General features: G+C 34.5%; 1 protein-coding gene across 7 annotated transcripts; it reads left to right on the top strand.

The window, feature by feature from the left end:
- Positions 1-3,620: 3,620 nt before the first annotated feature.
- On the top strand, positions 3,621-24,847 carry LOC124533923 (serine/threonine-protein kinase tousled-like 2). Of its 7 annotated transcripts, XM_047109512.1 has the most exons (16): positions 3,621-4,107; positions 10,194-10,279; positions 11,919-11,972; positions 18,954-19,044; positions 19,558-19,710; positions 19,923-20,083; positions 20,564-20,653; positions 20,929-21,069; positions 21,152-21,357; positions 21,483-21,729; positions 22,212-22,363; positions 22,613-22,756; positions 22,999-23,146; positions 23,263-23,513; positions 23,643-23,862; positions 24,315-24,847. In XM_047109512.1, exons 1-16 carry the CDS (start codon positions 4,035-4,037, stop codon positions 24,534-24,536), a joined length of 2,439 nt encoding a protein of 812 aa, XP_046965468.1. In that variant the 5' UTR covers positions 3,621-4,034; the 3' UTR covers positions 24,537-24,847. The 7 variants fall into 7 exon arrangements, with proteins under 7 accessions (XP_046965468.1, XP_046965469.1, XP_046965470.1 ...); XM_047109513.1 differs by lacking the exon at positions 11,919-11,972 and having other exon boundaries at positions 3,622-4,107; XM_047109514.1 differs by lacking the exons at positions 3,621-4,107; positions 10,194-10,279 and adding an exon at positions 11,286-11,366.
- The last annotated feature ends 195 nt before the right edge of the window (positions 24,848-25,042 follow it).

Raw genomic sequence — 25,042 nt, forward strand, 5'->3', positions numbered from 1 at the left:
TCTTTACTCTTTGAAATCAAGCACGGCACATGCGCACCCCTGTGACCTTGACGTTCAGTGACAGCTTAGGGGAAGAGCGTAGCATTTCTTTTGTATATTTTTAGGGACCTAAATGTTGATAAAATACAAATACATTATTTCCGTAATGTCATATAAACATGGTTGTACTATACGGGTTAAGCTAAATATTGATACTTTTTTAAAGTATAAATAAGAACTTGTCGTGACAAATATGCATTACAGTTAATATTCCAGCTATTCTAATGAATTGTGATTTGCGTCGTGCCGTCGTAGCTACTATGCAGCAGCAAAAACCATCATATTATTTACACATAGCAAAATTGTAGTTCTAAGTCTAACACATAATAGGGCCACTGAACTGGGCTGGGCGCCGCTCTACAAGCACGAGTGAAACCCGCTCGAGGTCATTGAACCGTTCATTTTGCTGCATCCGTTGCAAATACTCTTGTGCGCATCGCTGTTGCCTGCCACCAATTCCGTCGAATGAATATACCAGTTTTTCACTGCTTAGCCAAGTGAAAAAGTGGTCGACGCTAAAAAGAAACGACGAGCGAGTTGACTTAGCAATAGAAAGTTGATGCCGCGCTCACTCTTAGTAATTGTGTCTGATAAATAGGTGGCAATTTACAATTTGAACTGTTGAATTAGACGATGCATTTAGATCCATTTATTTCGACATGACTCGTATACTAAATATTAAGGACGATTCGATGGACTCCATTTCGCTACATAACAATACTTTAATAAACCAATAAATCAGTTATTCCTTTTTTTATATTAAATGCATTAGCTTAATGTCTTTTGTGTTTCAATAATTACTTTTTAAATTAATAATGCATAACAAGAAATGTTTAATTAGAGTTCATTCAGTGTTTTTATTGGAGCATAATTACACGAAATTATATAATATGAAATGCATTCAATATTTAAAAGTACATAATATAATACTCGTAACTCTATGTTGGAACTAGAAAGTAGAGAAACAAGACGTGGCCATTGTGAATAATACGTACGTATGTATGTATATATGTAGGTGTTCTTTATATATTTCATAGTATCGTATTGCTTGCTCTCGCTGCTAGTATGTAGTCCATCTCTATCGTGGATAAAAATACATTACTGTATATAAGCAATTGATACCATCTGTTTATAACAACTCTTCAAAATCGAATCGTATTTTTTTATTTAGAATGGTTTTATATTTTGCATTACAATTCAAAATAAGATTATTTTGTTAATAATATTGTAGTTACAGAATATTTCTCCTAATTAGACGTACATACACATGTGATTGATTTAAAACGTACTAAGTATGACTAGAGGACTTGATTACTATCATGGTTTCTTTTATCTAAGAATGTCTTCGGGACTTTTATATTTTGGTGTTACATTCTGCGGTTTTCGCCGACGCGAAGCTTATCGACCCAAACCACCGGATCGCAATTTACAAGTAAACTCTTTGTACTGAGTCGAGGTCTCCCTCTACTTATTTACGGGTCACATAAATTATTATCTGCATATTTCCATCGTGTTCCTTCAATATATTTTAAATGAATATAAATATAACACAATAATTATTATGTATAACATTTGTTCTCTTTTTTCTTCAGTTTTATTTAAGGCATTTTAATTTCATTATGTATTATTGGCGTGCAGTTTCGATATGTTGGGTAGGTTTTAGACTTTATCTAGATATATTCAATATTTTTTGAATTTAATCTTATTCACATGTAACGGTAGAATCGGACGAAACTGCTATTGTGGTTATTGTTTCGATCATATATGTAGTCTCAGAAAATAATAATGTAGAGACTAGAAATATATTAAGAATTTTCGATAATCTAAATTTTAATGAATGTGGTCTACCAATAATATGCATCTGAGTCCATTAGACGGCGCACGAACCACAAAACCTGTTTGTATTGTATTTAATCTTATTAATGTGTTCAATTAATGAGTATTAGTTACTACTCAACACAACAACACAAAATGTTTCAAAGTTTTACCATGATGTATATCTTTTTGTTGTAAAAAAAAAATACTCTCGCTGTCCTCTTTTGCGTCTTCACCGCGGTCGGCTTTAAAGAAGCTTTAGCTTTCCTTCATTGCATTATTTTAAATACGATGAAAAAATTAAATTTTGAATGGTTTCTATTTCTGTAAGGTAACAATTATAGATTGCACTGAAGCTTCAGATAAGTGAGAAGGGAAAGAAAATCTTTTAGTGTCGACTTTTGTAGAAGGGGAAACAGTGGGTGTTTAGGGGTGCGGTCGGTGGTAGGAGTTGTTATATAGTGACGCGATCACGTGTACATTTTGCAGCCTGTATTGATCCTGTCGTCTTTTTCTTGTTAAATGCGGTAACACTGCGTGATTGCCGACGATTTACCTACTTTACCTAATTAAAGGTTTTTCAGTAATTATTACTTTTTATTTTAATCAAAATGAACACAACTATTTTTTCTTTTTTTGTGACAAAAGTACAATCATTTGTACGAAGTACGAACGAAATAGTTGTTAAATGTATCGATTTAGAAATGTCTTTTAATATTTTTTTAATATCAGATTTTTTATTCATTTCTAATTAAATATCTAGAGTGGATTGTATGGGAAATGTATAGCAGCAGGTCGCTTGCAGGAGTGGTCCCAAGCGATTAGCCGTGTTGTGGCACTCCGCTGAACTGTGTTGCCGTTTGGGTGCGTGCCATTATTTCCTTGCTTTATTTTATTTATGTCAAACAAACCTATATTGGTATTGGGTCGGCTGTATGAATTCTATACCTAGTTTATGTTTTTTTATGTACCAAAAAAATATCATATATATAAAAATCAAATAATCAAACGCAGTTATGATTGCTTTGCTTTGCTTTTTAATATAAACTTGACATTGAAAACACTGTTTTGTATGGATGATTTCATTCGATTGAAAATTGAAGACAAACATTTGTCACCGAGTTGAACTATAACGCTAGTTTATGGCAAGCGTTCGGGAAAAGTTAGACAAGAGACTGAAAAGAGGCGTGAGAGCTTAGTGAAGTAGAACGAGATGCGAGATTTGTATGCGTGCGCTCTATTTTGGTCGCGGTGGCACACTCGACGGCTAATCGGCGCGTCACGTGGCCAGCGCCGGAAGGATGGGGGGTGAGGCCTCGCGGGACGAGGCTGGGGCGTCGGAATGCAGTCACCACCGCTCGATGCACGGCTCGCCGATTGATCGTACAACTGCTTACCACTAAACCATTATACACCTACTGTTAAAACTCCACCAGCCATTTGTATTTGAAACATAACAAACGAACACAAAAGGGTTAATTTCGTCTGTTACTGAACTCTCTTACTATTTATAAAATATGTTCCTTTTAATTATTCCTACTTTTTACGAATACCTTACAAATTCTAAACTAAGACTCAATTCGCAATATCCGTATATATGAAACCATTGATACATAAGCTTTTATACTTTTATTTGAAATATTTATATGAGCCCATGTTAGGATAAAATTGTGGAGTACGAGCAAGTAATTGCACCGCGCGGATTGCAGGCAATCGCCCCCGCACCGCGCCCCGGCGCCCCGCTCTCGAACACCGTAAGTAAACAGTCTGGTGTTTATCCGCGTCTCGCTCGCACCGACCGCGTCGCGTCGCGCCTCTGAGGTGCACTCACTGTTCCTATTATTTTCGTGACGGGTATTGCGCCGAAGCCGATTCCCGCATCCTCACCCCGAGACGCGAGGTCCGGTCTCGCGGTAGAGGCGACGGCGACGACCGTTCGCATCACGAGCCAGTCCACGCCCGGGGCCGATTGTCGTATAGGTTCGCGCCTAATGAAACTTACGTTTCGTTACCTCGTCTTCATCGGTCCATATTATATATCGGAATCGGTAATATAGCGCAAAGCGCTTCTTGTAACAGTAGACGAAACTAATAGTGTGCGACGATAGTCGGTGTCAGTGTTTGGATTGTGTGCTGATGATAAACGTGAATGTGAATGGGGCACGGAGCGGAGTTGGAAGATGCATTTCAAGGAGTCGTTTGCGATGAGCGATCGTCCGAACGAGCGCGGCCGGCGCAACTCCCGCTGCAAGGGTGGGTGTCTACTATCTGCGGTGACGGCCGCCAGTGCCCTGCACTCACTCGCCTAACTCTCGACGACTCACGCCTGTCCGTATACAATAACAGCTGCTCGCTTCTCACTCATATCGCTCACGCGGTGAATTTATTTGTCACTTTGTACACACAGCATAATTGTCACCTACAATTTTCTGCCAATCATTCGTTCGTTTAGCGTTCGATGATGTAAAAAGTATTGTAGTTTCGCATATTAGAGGACATCATACTTATGAATTTACTGATACTTAAGTAAATTAACAATTTACTGATACTTAAGTAAATTAACTTGTTTGTTCTATTATGCTATACATCATAAAATATTTTAGATATACATTTGAGAATATCATCGTATCACATGTCAAAGAGTTCTTGAAAATTTGACAGTTAATAAACTTTTTTTTAACGTTCATTAATTTTATTTACAACAATTAAATAATAAATTAAAGAATTGATAAAATGTATTCTCTAGGCTGGGTTTTTAGCAGTTAGTTACCTACGTTATGTTATATAGCACGGTTAGTGTATTCGCGGCTGACATAAAAAGGCGAGAGTTATGCAATAGTATCTATGGTTTGTTCGTCTGTCATTAACATGCTCCTTACATAGACTTTTGATCATTTATAATTATTATTTTATTTTGTATATAATAGATATTTAACAAATTATAGTTTGTCAAAAACAGTGGATGTGGGTAGCAAAAGATGAAAATATTTTCAAGGTCACAAGACCTATAGATTTATTTTCAACTTAATTATTTACTAAAAGGAAACCAAACTAAAGTTATTTATAGCTTTTTTATTTATAAATACACCTACTTTTATTTTAATGCTATTCATTTTTATTTTAAAATAAGTAGTTGACATTTACTCTCAATGGTTTATGTCGCTAAAATAAGAAAAAATTAAATAGTTTTTTTAATCAGAGAGAAACAAGAAGCTTTTCATGTAGATTGTTAAAACGAAATTTTAACATGTTTGGTGAACAGGTTTTAATCACGTATTTATTTACTCCCTGTGCCCAAGTGAGTATCATCGAAACCGGTTAAATATTTTCTCATATGTGAAAATCGCACGTATCAAGTCCACGAAGGCTTTAGTCGAGCTTCTTATTGTCTTCATCAATAACCTAAATTTGAAATACATTTATAATTAAACAAGGGAATATATTTTCAGCATACATCACACGTATAATAATTATATATATTATATATAGTTTATTTAATAAAATTGCTTATAATTCAACAATTATAATTCCTTATACACTTTCATAGCCGTATTTGGTTAACGGTTAAAAAAAAGATGAAATGTAAAAAAAAACTACTACAACAAAAAATTGACATATGATATCCATTCCCCTTTTACGTAAAAATGACTCCTGAAATCTTAGTTCATGTTAAATCAATATTGTTATAAATATTTTAAGTAACGTATATAATAACATAGCACTGAACTAAAACAAAAACACCTTTATACACCTTTATTTTTATATTAACGAACGTTTATATTTAAACAAGCGACCCGCCCCGACTTCGCACGGGTGTAATGCTGGTACTAAATATACTATATACTTTATTTTATTACGATATCGCATTAGAAATAAAATAAATATAAAATTATCAGTGTTTCATTACTATATTGTGCATGTATTAAATACAAAAACCTTGCTCTCCAATCACTCTATCTATTAAAAAAACTGAATTAAAATCCGTTGCGTAGTTTTAAAGATATAAACGTACAGGGATATAGGGACAGATAAAAGGACTTTGTTTTATAATATGTGAGTGATAAACATAAAATTTTGTGTCATTGACTAACATAAAATAGCGCTAGTATCGTTTATCTAGAATTTAGTGCATCATCATATCTCTCTTATTTCTCCTCTCATTAATTCGATGCGGTAACTGCATCGAAAAAATGATTCGACTGTACCGTAATTGGCTCGTATGTGTATGGATGCGGTAGTGCTATTCGAACATTCAGAATCCAGAAGCCTGAAAATCTATTAGAATGACAATATTTTAAACAGAAAGATAAATTGTTAGTGTATCATGAATAAATATTCGTTTTACGGTTTTTGACATAGTTAGGTGGTAATTATTACCACGAACACGTATTAAAATAATATATTTATCTTTTTTATCATAAATGTAAATGTTGCTAATTAAATCCTTTTTCCTCTATTACACCAAAACTATTGAATGAAATCGAATGGTATCATACGAAAGCAGAACGTTTAAAGTAATAGTAACACTTAAATCCCCATCGCTAGGCAAACGATACCCCCATAGGGATTTGTCAAATTTCAGAGTTTACGCTATCCATCTGCTCGTATATTGACAACATACAGATAAATTTGAAATGCAAAGATTTCTTCATGAAGTTTTCTTTCATCTCCCGAGCACGAGATAAGTACAAAACCGGGTGAAAAATTGTTTGTGTTTGACTGTATTTGAATCCGTAAATGCCTGGGTAACAACACTAGTATTTTACAACACATACTAACTGCGAACCGTTATGCACTTAATATCAAATGCGTATAACGTACGTTGCAAGTCAATATTGCATTGATAAGTCTGTCGATATTTGAGCGGTGACCTCGGATACTTTAATAATATCGATACTTTCGATTTCTATATCATCGATATTATAACTGACTATGGTCAGTACTGTATATAATAAGCATAAAAATACTATATAATTCAAAAACCTGCTTTATATGTATCTAAACTACACGAATTCGACCTTATAGTCTTCAAATATTGTTTTTTTAAATTCCTAGTAAGCAAGCTGCAAGGAACACGTTTTACTAACCTAAATAAATGATCATTTCCACCATCCCGTTAAAGAAGCCAGTCACTTTATTAACTGAATTAATGTTACAGTCTGTTTGTAATAATTAATTGTTTCATTTTGGAAATATTTGAGATTGTTTTTTTTCGTGTTTCTACAGAAAATGTAATATAGAGCAAAAAAATAAACGTGCTTAAGTAAGCCTACAAAGTTTGAACGTGCATTATATAAACTGAAACCTTAATACATGTACTTCTAAGAGCCCGAAAAGAAATGGGCGAAGTAATTTTTTGCGTAAGGACTTTTTACTGCTTCTGCTACCTACTTGAGTGTGTTAAATTAGAGAAAGATTTTTTAAATCCCTCTTCATTTATTTTATAGTCATGCAGTTAGAAATTGTTTCAAACTAATCAAAACATCTTGCTTATTTAGCGTCCAATTAAGTTTTCAAGTCTGAGGTAACCTAAGAATATTTAATCATTCGTCACGTTGGGCATATTCGACACCGACAGTCGGTTCGTTGTAGGCTTTAGAGGCTATGCGGTAGGCGGTATGAGGGGGGAGGGAGTCACAGAGGATGGAGGTGAGATCATAGTGGCGAGTGGCCCGGGGAGGCGATCAATATGTACATTGAACATACATACATACCTATATAAATAACGGTGCCTAACTTCTCCCAACTCACTGTCTGCTCCAGATACTGCGCCAAAACCCCGTCCCCCCCTCCCCTCATGCTATTTTACCGATTCTTTTTTATAATCATAGTTTAATAAGAATATATTCATATAGAAGTAACGTTGTCTGTCATGTTACCAGTAATTTTCGTTTATTTTTTACATAGCCAAAAAGAGCAAAACTTGTGCTACATATTTTGTTATTTTTATCTAAAAAAAGCTTATTTTTATATAAAAGTTATTTTCTAAACAAATATGATTGCTACTTTCCCTTTTTAATTAAACTTAATTAAAGTTTATAAATCATTAAAAAAGTATCAAAAAAGTAAGTTTTTATAATATTTTACTATTACAATTGATAAATATTTACTAAAACAATTCAAAATTCGAATAAAATATCAATTTGGATTTTTCATTGTTTAATAGGGCTCTTTAGAACCATAAAATGCAAATATAAAGCATTCCGAAGTTCTTTATTGCTGAACACACAACCTGTGTTTGTACTCCATGTATGGATGCGTCAGGGCCTTCAGGAAAGTCAATAAATAGCCAAAAGTCATGCGTAATAATAAATAAACACCTTATAATTTCACCTGTTTAAATGAATGGTTATTTTTGTGAATAACAATAAATAATATTTGGTACAATTCATAAGTATTGCCAAAAAGTCTTATACTTTTCAAAATTAACAAGATGATCATAAATATCCAATAAATATTGTTTCTTGTTAACTCATTTTATTAACTTGATTTTAGAACCTAGAGGACAGAATAAGCATATTGCTAAAATATTTAAGATATTTCTCTATATTCTAAAAACTTTAAAGTAGTATAAACACTACACGGACATTTGATTACTAAAAATTATTGAAATAATATCGATGGGTTAATCACGCCTGGGAATTAAATATAATTAATTGTTGGAAATAAATAATTATTAATTACATAATGACACTTGCGCTCACCAGTTCCTCAAAGTAACCTATGGTAAATTTTGTATATCAATAAAGTGTAATTTATACAGATTGCATTTATATTGGAATTTTACTTAATTTGATTCGAGTTGAAAATGTTCGTACCTTGTGTACATTTAAATCGAATCAAATTTTACTAGGTACGTAAAGTTTGTTAGTTTTAAGTGAATACGAAATCAAAGCAGTTAATTTGTAAATTAACTCATTATTGTCGACTAACGATGCGATAACTCATATCTACGACCTTGAAACATATACAACATATATTTGATGTTTTTTTTATATTGATTTCAATAAAACATAAGAGTAATATCATCTTACAGTGATTGCTTAGCATCGCATATCAATAAAATAGTTATGAATTGTAAGATTCTTTATCATTTAATTAGATATATAATGTGTTATAATAATTTATGGAATTTTAATAAAAATTGTTTGAATATGTTACAAATAGCGTCAATTGAAATTGATTGACATATAATAGGTTTATTTAAATAATAGTATCGAAATAGTTATCCTAATTTTTTTACAGGGTTTATGTTATTTTTATTCGCCTGTCTGCTATTTTATAACTTTGTTTAATAATTTAACTTAATAACCCAGTAGATCGGCAGTGATTGATAATTAATTGATAAACTTCTAAATAAATATAATTAAATGTGATTGTATGCTTATACTGAGGTACTTACAATGGTTTATCTGTTTATTATCTGCTTGCAGAATTATAAGATTTTTCTAAAATAAAGTATGTTTTATGAACTTAAAACATTTACCAAAAATATGAATGAAAATATTCACAGGTTCTTAATTAGCTTAGGTATGATTGTTACTTAAAAAATAAAGTATAAACAGCTTGTGTGAACACAAGCTGTTAATAGACGATGTCAAATGATAAAAACAATTCTAGATTCTGCTTCTTGAATTGGCTATCGGATTCATACCTACTTATAAAATGGCTATTTTTTTTAATTTAAAAACGTGTGTCACAGATAGCCGTTATTTAAGATTTCTTGCAAAGAGACAGAAACTTTTTTTATATTATTGACAAAGCAATTCAATTACTAAATATAGATGTCTATTATATACTATAAATCTTTCATTCTACACAGATTATAATATAATTTATTTCTGCCTCTGTAAATAAATATATATTACATGCATTTGCTTGGTGATTATATGTTTCGGTCGATTGAATAGCTCTTTCGATGATACTTGTCGAAACATGTTCTATGCGGTGACCGTTACTATATCTTATAGTCTATAATAATCGATAAATATGAATTGTCAGGAATATTTTGACGCTATTTATAGTACTATAGTAGTGTTAAACACATATTATTCCACAGCAGAACCACTGGCGGTCCTTTGAGGCTTCGCATTAATTTGCTTGGTATTTTATGTGGTTCCTTTATCGTTTTTTTTTAATCGTCACTACGAGAAAAGAATAGTAATGAATAAAAGAGAATACAATATTTTAGAGGTTTTTTTAATAGCTATTATTATTAGCAAAACTTGATACATGTTGACCTTTAGGATGAATAAACATATACTTATAGAAAATGTCTGAAAAACGACCTTTATTACGACAGTGCCTATTATTGTGTATTCATGATGTGTTGTTGTTAGGCGCTGGCGTCAAGATGGAGCATTTCCAGGCGGCGCTGGACCCTCGCAAGCAGGAGTTGCTGGAAGCTCGCTTTCTGGGCGCCAAGGTCAGCATCAATTTTATATGCAATTTTTTTATTTTACAATTATCGATAACAAGACCTCGACTTTTTTTTCAGTTCATTAACACCTAAACCAAGCCAGCTTTTAGCCTATTTCTTCTTTTTTTGTTGTTAATTATTGTTTTGTATTTAATAACAAAATGTCTTTTTAATATCCTTTCCTCCAGTAATTATCGCACGCTATCAACTTAGGGATAAAATAAAGATTAGATGTAAAGGTAGATAATTAAACAGATATTTATATCATTGCATTTTCTTATTAGTCTCCGGAGACGACAGTTGCAATAATATTATTGTATCGATTCTTTTGTTCTCTCGGCTCTCGGATTTCTGTGCGGCTCGGTTAGGTTGTTAGTTCAGTTTATCGGTAACGCGGAGACGTTGCTATGTATCACTGGCCTACGTCAGCACACAAGCTCACGCTTACGTGTACAAAAGAAAATGGCCGCATCGCTACAATTATGGAAAGAAACAGGCCCGAACAACTTATATTCGATATGATGTCATTAAATTGTCGTTCAATATATGATTACTTCTTTGTTTAATAATTCCTGTATTTATTTACGATTTAACGGCCGTCATATTTATTAATGATTTGTTATGATGATTTGTGTTAATCTTTTATGCTATAAACTAACAGAAAATATAAAATTGGTTTTAACATTACTGCAAATGATTGGAGATATCTCAGTTTTGATATCACGTGATTTCTGATAATACGGCGGCTTCGGTTAACTTGCTACCTGACCCGCTGTTGCGCTTACTCGCCCCGGCAGATCATTGTGCTGTGTCGCACCGCTTATATTAGATATATACATATATATAGATAGCTTATACACATATATTGTGGTCTCGGGCAAGTAAGTGATGTAGATATGTAATTCCATTATGTGTCTCGCCTCCGTCCGTCCCCCCTTCCCGCACTTCTCTTCTGTTCCCCTCCGTGGACCTATTGACGCGTCATTTTGCCGCGCCAGGGCATTGGTTTTATACGTTGTTTTGCTTTATGGGTTATTCAGATGATCGCTTTTTAACAAATAAGCCCCTTAATCGTTCATCGGAATTATTATATGTGAGTAACCAACATTTGCAATTATTTGAAGTCGACCCACATTTTCTTTTTTTTTATCGCAATGTATGTACTACACCTATATCGGTTGTTATGGCGTACCGTTCTCGGTCTATTATAATGAGCGTCGTAGGTATGAGACTACCATTTCGTCATTCGACAACAAGATGGCGGACGGACATAAATAGTTTGCCGGTAAATGTACGTTTGTGACTTATCAACCTACAAACAGATTGGTGCTCTCACTGCCTGACTGCGCGGAATCAGAGCGCAAAGTGGCTACGTAATACATTTAGAACATTGCTCTGTACGAATCTTTGCATTATTCAAATGCAATAAATTTACCATCGAACTAGTAATGAAAATAATTTAAAAAATGACAGAAACCTCAATAGCATTAACGATTCGAGTACGTATGTAATAAAACTGATACGTATGCGGAACGCTGTTCACAATATTGTAATACAAAACAGTTCTAATTATAAATCGCTCTAAAAGTATAGAGGGGTTTCTAAACGCATGGTTTACATGAGCGCATTGATCGCGTGCTTGCAGGTGAGCGCAGGGGCGATACTAGTAGAAACCCAGCGAGTCACCGAGTTCAGGACGGTGAGTTTGGCCATTTTTTGGTTTTACATTGAAACGTACGACTTGTTATATTATTATCACATATCGCTTTAGCCGCCGCTCGCATTGTATGACTATCTATTGCATGATGGCATACGCTAAATTTAGATTATTGTATCTGTGCTACACTTACTGCGTGGCGCCAGTCACCTTGATGGTTTTATTGGGTTCGTGCGACGACCGATAATAATATTGATTTATCGATTTAACTGGATCTATAAAACGGTAAAATTTTATTTTTACTATTTAGGTTATTCATTCAAACGTATTTAAGTGCAAATAAGGAACGACTTTAGTAATTAGGTAGATACTTATATTAAACTAGTCGTCGCAACGTTATTTAATTGCTATTGTACTTATCTTATCATTTTTATACAAAATGAACATATTTCTGAACGTCACGATAAGAAATCGAAAACATGTCGACCTAACATGGGGACAATGTTGGCGAGAGTGACAACTAAAGTGTAGAATGTAGATATTTACGTGTGCAAGAGAGCTAGAATATGTCGGCGGTTTTGCGGACGGCCTCGATGAGCATAGCAAGCGGCTTAGGCTCGGGGCCGCGGGGTCACCGACACTGCACCGCGCCCCGCGTCTGTCTATCACCAACCAACTACCCCTGTCCATGTACATTCGAATATATTTTTATTACACACGTTGCTTTGGTAAACAACACCTAGTGTTTATTGTTTTTTTTATAAATAGTAAACACTATTTTTGCCACTCTTATTGTCAATTATCTATGTATATTTTCTATACACGTAATTGCAGTTATTCAATACATATATCAAATTACAAAGCATGTTGGGTATTGTTACACATTACGATAATCTGAAACCGAAGTTTATATTCGATTTCTGTTGGCGTTTAAAAGCAAACAGAGAAAAATAGGTAGGCGTTAAACAGCGTTCAGTCGGTCGGTTTGCACATTCAACACGAAGGGAAATTATAATATGGCGCATTCGGCCTCGCCCCGCCTCGGCTACAATGTGCCGCCAAACCTCATTCCACCGCTTAGCCGCCCGGTTCCGCAGTTATTTTTACACAACCCGACCTTTCGCACCGATCGTCACCGCACTCCAGCATAATTGATCTAAATCGCACTCACTAACAATTGGTATACATTTCACTATTCAGGCACGAGGCACAAATTATGAAAATTGGATATTCAATTTATCAGCAGTATATATAGCTGACATCATTAGACGTGTTTTCGAAAGTAAAATCGTAATTATTTACATTAAATGTTTTCGTCACGTACATTGCATACGAAACGTCCGCTCGTACAGACTGCCGCGGAGGCAATGAACGCGCGCCGCGGGGCTAGCGGAGGTGGGCGGGCGGTCTGTCATGCGTCAGCTGAGCGTCACGCCGCGACATTGCAAGGTCCGCCCGTACCGCCTCGCCTGACCCACTGCGCCGCACCGGCCGGCTTTAAACGCCGGTTCTTATAACAATATACAAATACTCAGAATGAGACAAATATTATATTATTTATTATCATAGTTAAACTAAATTTATAATTCAAATTCCTTAGTTTTACTTATTGCAATTGTAGTAAAAACATACGATAAGTAGAGCGCATTAACCAGCCGGTTCGCCCCAAGGCGACACGTCATTTGTTGTGAATGGAGCGCCGCGCATGCTCGCTACGCTCGCTTGACTTGCTTTGTCGAGTCGACTTGTATTCAACACTAGAGAAAATATATATATAGAGGTATATTTAATCCTCTTCGAGTAATAACAATATAGGCTTTTTTAATTACTTCATTGTAACTATACTGCTTATAATACATAATCAAATTATAGTAGAAATCTATAGTTTTGCTGTTTTTTAATCGAGCAATAAAAATTTGACGTACGTTATAGTAGAAACAATTTTATTTAATTAATAGTAGATTATGTAATGTTTTCATAATTTAAAACTAGCACGAGTTTGTTACTATCGCACGTGTATAAAAGATTATCCTACTGTCGAACTTCCTTAGTTTCTTCTGATGATTTAATTTCATATTAAAATTTAGTTTGCTATGTAACTTAATTTTAAAAATACTAAAAAACAAAAATTATTCCCCTTATCCAATTTGATAAGCGACTTGTTTAGATAAACACATAATATATTACAATGTCTTTTTTTTATAATTTGCGTTTTCTGGATGTTTGGCCATAGTTTTTTATGTTTATTTTGAAAAATGGAAACATCTATTTCTTAACATCTATGAAATATATTAATATGTATATATAATATGTATAAATATTTTATCATTAAAATAATAAAGTTTTGTAATTATAGTTATACTATAGTTCGTTAGAATTGGTTATTAATTATTGATTTATATTAACTCGAGCATGTTAAAACTAATGATTTTAGCGAAAAATAAACTAGAGTCCGTCAGTAAAGTCGTAAGCTAAAAAACGTTAACATGAGAAGTTAGTGCATAGAATGGCAGCACAATAAATAATCAATAGTGCAGGGTCGGATTCGAATCTCGTGGCGCCTCGTTGGCGTTGCACACTTGTGGCTGGTATTGCGCTCTGCCCTCCCTCGCCCGCTCTCACCTCGGGCCCTGCACACCCCTCGCACTAGAAAATTGGGTTAAACAGCACGCGGCTGAATACCGCACCGGAAGAGGGGATTTCGGGGTCCGTGGAACTGCGCTTCCACAATGAATGCGGGACAGAGATGTGACTGAGTATTGATTGTCTTCAACATCGAGACGCAGTTTCCTGCGGCGCAGTTTATGCACACGCCGCGCCCCTAACAATCTTGCTATTTTATAAAACGATCAAACGGCTCTCGTTTTACTGACCTTGACCAAAGATATTTTTTAATTTAATATTAATAGGAATAGTTAGAACATAGTACTAGGCCTTTGCGGCATCAATATTGAATAAATTGCGTAATACAAGATAACAATCTTCTTAGATCATTATACATCCATACGAGGTATCACGCAGTATAGAGTTTATTACAATTTAATAAAAATTCTTGTCATGTACGAGGATTGAAATGAATATTTCTCACTATTTGTAATATTTTTATCAACGTTATAACAAAAAATAAGTATTAGTTACATAACCGGTATGCATTTTTATTATAAATTATTACGATCTTTCTTCAAAGAATTCGATGACAATATAATCTATCATTCAATTAATTATGCGATTGCTCGAGGTATATGCTACGTGGACATATATTATATTATACTTCGACGTACGTAAATATTGTTGCCAGCTCGCTAACTTTCCATTCGCCTGGTGCTAGGTGTGCTAAATATAGACACGACAATAAGTTCTACGAGGTAAATCATTCGACGGCTTAGACATTAACAAAATGATTACGCAAAGTAGGTAGTATACAATAGTACTAGCTGATTATTACCCGCATGAAGTTCGCGACTGTTCTAAGTTATAACACCTTTCTTTTACATATGCCCATCGTAACAGGCAAATTACTTTATCGAGTAAAGTAATTTGGCGTCTAGCGCTCGTTTGCCCAAACAAATATCAACCAACGGAAATATACTCTGTAGTTCTCACACGCCTTGCACGTAACTTTTAACACATCGAAAACGTCATAAGTGCTTTGTTTAAAGCTCCTAGAATAATTTCCCGTCTGCATTATTTTTTTTTAATTATGATGTCACTCTTTAGACGAATTGAGATTAATTGATTGTTAATATTTTCACCGTTTTGTGTATGCGAATTTATTATTTACGTCTAGCTCCTACATGAGAAATATTGGTACATTATAAGTAGTTCAGCCAGTTTGCAACGAACTCTCACAGCGGCGATTTTCTATTTGACTGCATTGACGTAATAAAGTATGTCTCATAAAATATAATACAACGTAAACATACAGTATAAAGCCTTGAAACTTGAGTTATTTTGATGTGAAAATTCTGTTTATACGGAACATTTCAGTTTACGTAAATGCCAAAAAATTAAAAATTAATCCTCTTTTTTACATAACAACTGTATTCGTTGAAAATAAAAACGTGCCTTTTCACATCATAGTTATTAATTTGTTTGGGAATTGATTGATTCTAACGCTTGTTATCTGATATATACGTCAGTTAGCCTTGCCAGAAAATGAGACGTCGATATTCTAACTCATATCGACATCACGTGATACATTATTATTCTTATCGTTAATTTGATTCAGTCGAAATGCGTTGCATTCGCTTAAATATTGCTCAGTTGTTAGTTCAGTAAGGAGGTGGGTTGCTTTGAATTGAAGAGGCGGGGGCAGGAGGCACCGGAGGGAGTGCAGAGCGGCAACGTTACGATGATAATACTAATATGCCCGTATGATATGTTTTCACCGTTTTGATACGCCGAGTCCAAAACTCACTGGTTGTTTTTTTGTGATTGCCATTTAGTTTATATATTGTTTTGAATAGCTACTTCGAATTATTAGATAATATGTTACAAGTTGGCGATAACGATTCAAATATAATCTATTTTCCGTTTGAAAATTTAACGTAGCAAACTGAAGCGGTTTGTTACAATTGTTTACAATAAAATGTTACGTAATGTTACTTTATATAGCAACTAATAAAATTAGCTGTTTGTGTTTGCATATTTTGTAAAGATAATTTGAAGCGTAACAGTCAGCCAAAATATATATCTTAAATGTTTTAAAACTATGACGATCAGGTAAAATAAAAACTAGCGTTTTTTATTTAAAATTCAATAATTATAATAACTCGAACCTTTTATATTGTCTAGCAAGTTAACTCTATATGTAATAATATATTTATATGTTACAAAATACGATTCATCGAAACGGTTTACCATCAAAAGCTGGTTACCTACAACTCTAGATTTTTTTGTATATGGTTTTTAATATTTGTATTTCAATGCCTAATTGTAAAAGTAAAAGGTATATGAGTTAGCAACCTAACAATTTGCCTTTCTTTATTGTAGATAAAATAGTTCAATCTCTAATTTTTAATAGTTTATTAAAACCCTACTTTGATAAGAATTAGCCCGTATTGCTGCTAGTGCAAGGTCTACTCTTCTCTTGAGAGTTTGGTGCTACTTTCAATATTGACTGATCGATACATAATATGTCAAAATCTCATCCGACACGTGCAGATTTCCTCACGATGTTATCTTTTACAATCCTCAGTTTAATTCAAGTATTCTATTCGCTGGACTATCTCGGGTTCGATTTTCAATTGTAAATTAATTATTAACTGCAAATGAATCGTATTATCGAATAGGTATGTATATTTACATAGCTATAAGGTTGCAATAATTAATGATTGTTTGCAGAATGTCTATTATTGGTTGACGTTGTAAGTTTGTAATAGTTCATATTATAGCAATTAATTATATTAATAGGTTTTATGACTAGACTACTAGTAGGTACTTTGTAAATTAAATTAAATTTAATGAGACATAATATAATAGCCGTAATATGCGTTATCTTGAGTCTTTCCAGTAACATAAAGAACAATAGAACAAAGACACTGATTGAATTTAGCTCAAGCATTTCCTAACATTCTTTTGATTTAGCAACACAATATATTCGATCGTACTAGGTATTATCGCAGGAAAACTTGATGTTGTTATGTTTTGTGGAATATGTATATTGTCATAACTAAAATCAGATGAAATATTTGAACAAACCGTTATCGTTAAAAAAAACTTTTGAAAAATTGTTTACTATTCAAAAGAAATTTTACTCTACCTGATTTTGGTGAATCACATTTTTTGCCTAGGCAGGTGAAGAATGAGTATGTACCTATTGTAATTTGAGACATAATTAAAGAGCTATATCTTTTGTTGATAAGAAAAAATAGAATGGAACATAACATAACAAGTGACTACGTAGTTTGATGTGCAAATTATCGTAATAACTGTTGTTATTTTTTACGTTTCATGAAATATTTTTAATTATTCTTTGATTATATAGTTTGAAATATCTTAAATTTCCTATGCTACCAGGATAGCAAAAATATAATACTTATTGAAAGTACCAATTATGACCAAAGATTTTTTATCTCAATAATTATTTACAATGTTTATTACGTTAAAAGTTTATCGCGCGTAGAGCTTGGCCGCATACAGCATACCTATGTACTATGTACGTACCTACCTTCATATCTGTGTTTATGTTGGTACATCGCGGCACAGACGCCTACGTAACACGTCCAGTAAGCAGTTTGTTGTGGGGCACGAGCGCCGATATCACGTACTCGTTCGCCGCAGGTCGGTGGCACTCCGCCCGCCACCCGCCATTGCCACCGCACCTCGTTGCGGGAATAATCGGTCAAGTCGATTTCATTCCGACTGATTTTGTATATTTTCATTACAAATTTTTGATTTCCAAATATTTGCTAAACCTTTCCTTTCATTATTGTGAGAATTCCATATCTACCTATTTATCGTCTGTATTTCAAACCAAAACTAGTTTATTGTTTACTTTCATTAGCTAGGTATTTAAAAAAAAATATTGCGATTTCCTAGAATGCAATTATAGGCTGTTGACCTGCCGTTCTAAATTCTATTGCGATCTACACCGATCACGCCAAACTTGCAGATACATTTATATAAAACTTTCAATTTATGTCCATATCAGTGTTATGTTTTATTGGATTAACAATGCTTCTGGCCTTGTATCCTTGTAAAATGGCGCCTCGCCCGTCGTTATTATTATTACATTCGAAGCGAACTTCGTGACGATCTCCATTCTCCAGCCCCCCGCTTCAACGCTCCCCGCGGATGCGTATCCGATTGTCGCGAGCCGACGACTGGCGTTTACGACTTGTCAAACAAGTTAGGTTATACGGACTATTGAAGCGAAAACTTAAGAAAATTATCAAAAATGAACTTATTAATGTGTAAATAACTTGTGAGTAGTGTTTATTGTGTTTCTAAATGCCCGTACTGTGCGTGAAAACAGAAATAAACTGGGCGAGTCATATGTAAAGACGCCATCTTTCTTTACAGATGTCAGCTGGGTCACAAATTCAGATGGCACCACAAACTACTGTCAACACGGGGCAGCCACTACATAATCAGGACTCCAATATGAGCACAGGTAAAGTGTGTACAAGTGGTAGGAGTGCAGTTTAACCTTGTGATGTGATCAGTGAAGTTAGTGTTTGCCACTAAACGCTCACAAATTCTCTGGAGGCTAATCTTATTTACGAACTTTGAGGACTAAAACTTCTATGGATAACTGCCATCGAAAAAAGGATTGTGACGTCAACTTTTTGTGTATAATGCCGGATAGGAACTGTGAAAGTGTAATTATTTCTTCTGTGATCCAAAACTATTGCGTGACACAATGCATGACTATAAAAGTGGAACTAACGTGAACCACATCGGTCTGCTCAGCTCTTTGTCGAAAAGTGAGTTGATGTTTATTTCCCTGAACACTGAGCTTGTGACCAGTAGATTTTCTTTTATGCCCTTATTTTTAATGTGTAGGTAAATTTATATGTTAGTTTCATACAAAATAAAGAAATGTGATACATAAATAAAGCACATTTTAATGTTTTCTCAAATCATATTCCTTATAAATGAATCAATTTGTGGCTCATCCTTTCAGGGTCTTCGCATAGTGACAAAGAAGTGGATGCCTTGACTCCTGAAAAATCTGCCGCTATGCGAGGTTCAAATGCAGTCCCCGGCAGTGCTCTTGTGCCACCGAGTGGTGCCACACCTACTATAGCAATGCCAGAGAGAAAGAGGAAACGAAAAGGTAATGCAATGATTTTTGATAATATAGATAAAAAAGATGTAATCTATCTGTCTATATATTATGATGATAAATTAATTGAATATTAAGAACAAACTGCATATATTCTCAAGAGTAATGAACAAGTTAATATCGTAATTACAATTAATTTATATTTTATTTCTATTAATATTAATGATAGAATTTGTAATAACCTTAATTATATGTTTTCTCAGGGGAAGAAGGTGTAGGCGGTGGTGGAGGAGGTGGTGGTAAACAGAGGCACAATTCATCAGATAAAAATATTCGAGAATATTTTTCTAAGCACCCCTCATCCAGTCCTGTTCGGCATGCTGGAGCTAAGTCACCTTCACCGCAGGGCGCTAACTATCCTATGGTAATAAAATTAATATTGTATGTGAAAAAGTGAATCAGATTTAGTTCATTTAACTATATAATTAAGTAACTAAAAACTGTCTTTAGTTTTTTTACAATTAATGAACAACATATTGCATGTAATTTAATTGCATTATTGGTTTAGTGGCTAGTTCTCTCATGTAAGTTTTAAGACAGTTTTGGAATTTGGAAGTTAACAGTATTTACAATCCTGTGCATCGGATTGGACATAAAATTATTTATTCATAGCTTAAACTATTTCTTGCCTTATCAGACTCCTCGTCTCATTGGATTACGATAGTACTATTATTATATTTAAATATACTATAAAATGATCTCTACTAGTATCTCTTAACAAATTGATTTAGGATTAAATTAATGATAAAATTTAAGAATGTAAGATACTAATAGATTGTGTTAGATATATGTAATCCTTTAAATATTATTTCTAAAATGTACTCAATATAAATTTATTTCATAGTACCCACCGTCACCTTCATCATTACTACCTTCGGGAGCTGACTTTTTACGTTCCGCCTCACAACAGCGACCTCACTCTTCTGTAAAACAGGTATGCAGTTTTTTAATCAATTTATTTTTTCCATATAACTATACAGTAAAGGACTTAGAACTGTGTTTCAACATTTTTTTTTCATACAATTCTATGAAATGATAATCTAACAAATAGGATTAAAAAAAAATGTGGTTTGGATTGCATATTTGCTACAAGAAGGTTAATTAGTTATAATGTCAGTCTATAACCCTCAGAAGCTGTAGTATGTAATATTTCATGTAGGTGAAACTGCGAAGAATATCTGGTATTTAAATAATCAATTATTGGTACAGATTCAAACAGAACTGACATGTCAGAGGATACAAGAGTTAGAAACTCAAGCTTCATCTGACTTAGAAGTAAGAAACAATAGAATAGAAGAATTAACAAGAAGTAATGAAGAGTTAAAACATCAAGTTCAAGCACAGAGCAAGGTATGTCATTGAATATACTCCATTGTAATTTTAGTTAATAATATGAAATATAAATTATTTAATTCCAATTCTATAATTCCAGGTTATAGATCAGCATAAGTCACATATAAACAAATGTATAGAAGTGGTAAAGAAATTGTTAAATGAGAAAAGTACTATTGAAAAAAAGGAAGCTCGGCAGAGATGTATGCAAAATAGATTAAGGCTTGGACAGTTTGTTACACAGCGTGTCGGTGCTACTTTTCAAGAGAACTGGACTGATGGATATGCATTTCAAGAACTTACGAGGTTAGTTAATTTTAATTATAAAATAAAATATTTACTGCAGTCTGAGAATAATTCATGCAAAATATTATTTGCTTTTGATTTTTATTTTTAAATGTCAAATCAAATAATTTCTAAATTTTTTATAGGCGGCAGGAAGAAATAACAGCAGAAAAAGAGGAGATTGATAGGCAGAAAAAGTTATTGTCAAAGAAGCGGCCGTCAAATAACGAAGGTGGGGGCGGACGAGGCAAGCGAACGTCCAGCGTGTCTGCACCCGCCACGCCGCAGCCGCAGCCGCTGCACAACGGCACGGATGCGCCCACCTTCCTCAAACCCGACCCGCTGCCCAGTATGACGTGGCAGGAGTACTATGAGGCTGATGAGATATTAAAGGTTAGTTTAAGCTTAATCAGAACATTCTTAAATTTTCTAATGAATTCAAAATCTTTCCAATAAATATTTTCCAATCCAAACATATTCAATGTAATGTAATTTTAAATATGTCATACTTTAATGTTTCCTTATATTACACTAACTACTATTCTTGATTGTTTGCGAATTATTGCTATCTGCGATACACTTTTAGCAAATAATGAACTTGTTTGTCCTATTAAACATCTATAATATCTTTGTCAAACGAGATGAGACGATATTATGGTACAATTGTTAGCGAGCACGCGCGGCCCTTGATGGCTTATCACGAACTGAAGGAAATTATTACTTATGAGTATAATTGCGTCGCATATGAATACTGACCTCGGTAGATGGTCGGTTGTACTATACAAATTTTAATTCTTTGTTATTTATTGTTACGATGATAGTTTTTAAAAATAACAAGACTATATAATATGCTAATTTAATTTTATCCCTTGTAGTTGAGGCAAAGTGCCTTAAAAAAAGAAGATACTGATTTGCAGCTAGAAATGGAAAAATTAGAAAGAGAAAGAAATCTACATATTCGAGAATTAAAGCGGATACATAATGAAGACCAAAGCCGTTTTTCACAGCATCCTGTGCTCTCTGATAGGTAAGATAATAATTTATTTCTATACTTTCATATATTTGTTTTTGCATACAGTTTATGTAAACTTTGATTTTTTCTTGTAAATAATACATATAAAATTTTGGCCAATATCCTATAGGCTTAGTGTCATTTTCAAAGTCAACTTTACCTCAATCCTTATGAGACAACAGAATCTGAGACAAATTGAGTTTATATTTATAGTAAAGTTACATATATATTTTATATAAACTGTGGCACCTGCTATATTTCCAGATATTTGCTGCTAATGCTATTGGGCAAAGGTGGATTTAGTGAAGTTCATAAAGCATTTGATCTCCGGGAGCAGCGTTACACTGCCTGCAAGGTTCATCAGCTTAACAAAGACTGGAAAGAGGACAAAAAGGCCAACTACATCAAGTGAGTCTGTATACCAGCCCTGTTTAAGCAATATAAATGTCTTTAGTTTTGATGGGCATTTTGTTGCATTGCTTTTTATCATCTTTTGAATATATAATATTATATATGTATAATGTTTCAATTTAGTCTTGCAATTATTAATTATAAGCTTTTTTTGTGGATTATTTGATATAGTAATTTTATTATAAGATTAACTTCAGTTTATTTGAATATTTATTTAATTATCTGTGTATTAATTACAGACATGCACTTCGGGAGTACAATATACATAAGGCACTAGACCACCCTCGGATTGTTAAACTTTATGATGTGTTTGAAATAGATGGAAATTCGTTTTGTACAGTTCTCGAATACTGCAATGGACATGATCTCGATTTCTATCTCAAGCAGGTAAAAAAAGTTTATTTTCTATTTATTTTTCAAGTAAATTTATCAGTTTATTTTATTACAATATTATATATAATATTGTTACATTAAATATTGACATTTTCTTTTATGTATTTTAGCATAAGACAATACCAGAGCGTGAGGCAAGGTCTATTGTGATGCAAGTAGTGTCAGCTCTTAAGTACCTGAACGAGATTAAGCCGCCCGTGATACATTATGACCTAAAGCCTGGTAATATTCTGCTGACGGAAGGTAATGTTTGCGGCGAGATCAAGATCACAGATTTTGGTCTCTCCAAGGTGATGGATGAGGAGAACTACAATCCTGACCATGGAATGGACCTCACCAGCCAAGGTGCAGGCACTTATTGGTAAGTAATTGATATAATTATTTTTTAAAATATGATAATCTCTTTTTTTTATTATATTTCATTAAAAAAACCGAACTTTTTTTAAGCTAAATGGCAAAATTATAATCGATATTTTGTTTTGGTTTCAAGGTATTTGCCACCGGAGTGTTTTGTAGTCGGCAAGAACCCACCAAAGATCAGTAGTAAGGTGGATGTTTGGAGTGTAGGTGTTATCTTCTATCAGTGTCTGTACGGCAAAAAGCCTTTTGGACACAACCAGAGCCAGGCAACAATTTTAGAAGAAAACACTATTTTAAAGGCAACTGAAGTTCAGTTTGCCAACAAACCTACAGTCAGTAATGAGGCTAAGGTGAGTACATATTAAATACAATAAAAATATGTATATATTACATACATTTAACCACCTTCGAAGGAAGAATTTTCAGTGTCAATAAAGCTAGGTTGCTTCATTGGGATCCTATGCAGTTGTCCTATCAGTTGCTTATTTCAATTGCTAACAATTTACATCACGACTGCCTCGTTTTACTAGTGTCTGTACTAGACATGAGGCCGCTGATACGATGTCCTGGGTTCAAACCCCAGGTCTGCCTCATCCAATTTTCGCAGTAATAGTTGGGAGTTTGTACACTTAAATTAATCGGATTTACCATCTCGGATTATGAGAGTGAGGGAATACGTACTTTTACTTGTTTATGGCACGCACATACTTGTTTACGATAATATGTCTTGCGCAGTTAGCTGGTCTTCCTTATTCCACGAGTAAACACAAGGAGTATTAATACATGCATGTTCCGATAACAGAGCTTCATCCGCGCGTGCTTGGCGTATCGCAAGGAGGAGCGAATCGACGTGTTCGGGCTGGCGCGGCACGAGTACCTGCAGCCGCCCATGCCCAAGCCGCGCGGCGCGGCGGGCGCGGGCGCGGGCGCGGGCGGCGCGGGGGGCGCGGGCGGCGCGGCGGGCGCGGGCGCGGCGCCGGCCGCCTTCAGCGCGGGGCTGTTCGCGGCGGGCTCGTCGTCCTAGCCGCGCCGCGCGCGCCCGCGCCGCCCGCGCCCGCCGCGCCCCTGACGCCGAGGCGCGCTCGCCCCGACCGGCCCGCGTATTCGCCGCGTGTTCCCCCGTCGCGCGCCGTACGCGCGACTGAAATGACTATATCATTTACGGATTAAATTGTTTAAGATTATGCTTACTGTTGACTGTATTTATTGAGCAGGTGATAAAATGTGATTCTCCATTTATGAATGGTTTTATCCTTTTGTCACTAGAGAAGAATCCTTGGGACTATCCCTAGCATATTATATAAGTTATCCCTATTAAAAAAGTTAAAAATATGAGTGCGGTGTTTGTTTGTATTGCTATTGACCCTTCTCGTAAAAACTTCAAGCGATATGTCACATAGTGCAGACGTTTCGGTTATTTACATGGCTCTCTACTTGTTGCAAACGACTGAATCGTTAACGTTTAGTTCGTACACGTGGCGTCGGAACATTGCGACTATAATTCTTTGAAATAAAACAGTTTTTAAAGGA

Source organism: Vanessa cardui, chromosome 11, assembly GCF_905220365.1.
Source record: "Vanessa cardui chromosome 11, ilVanCard2.1, whole genome shotgun sequence".
Taxonomy (NCBI): domain Eukaryota; kingdom Metazoa; phylum Arthropoda; class Insecta; order Lepidoptera; family Nymphalidae; genus Vanessa; species Vanessa cardui.

What these genes read in the sequence shown, in the direction of transcription:
- LOC124533923 (XM_047109512.1), top strand. Translation starts at nt 4,035, where the DNA reads ATGCATTTCAAGGAGTCGTTTGCGATGAGCGATCGTCCGAACGAGCGC. An exon ending in GAGAAAGAGGAAACGAAAAG is followed by an intron (nt 19,711 to 19,922) that starts GTAATGCAATGA and finishes ATGTTTTCTCAG; the next exon opens with GGGAAGAAGGTGTAGGCGGT. An exon ending in TCGATTTCTATCTCAAGCAG is followed by an intron (nt 23,147 to 23,262) that starts GTAAAAAAAGTT and finishes TATGTATTTTAG; the next exon opens with CATAAGACAATACCAGAGCG.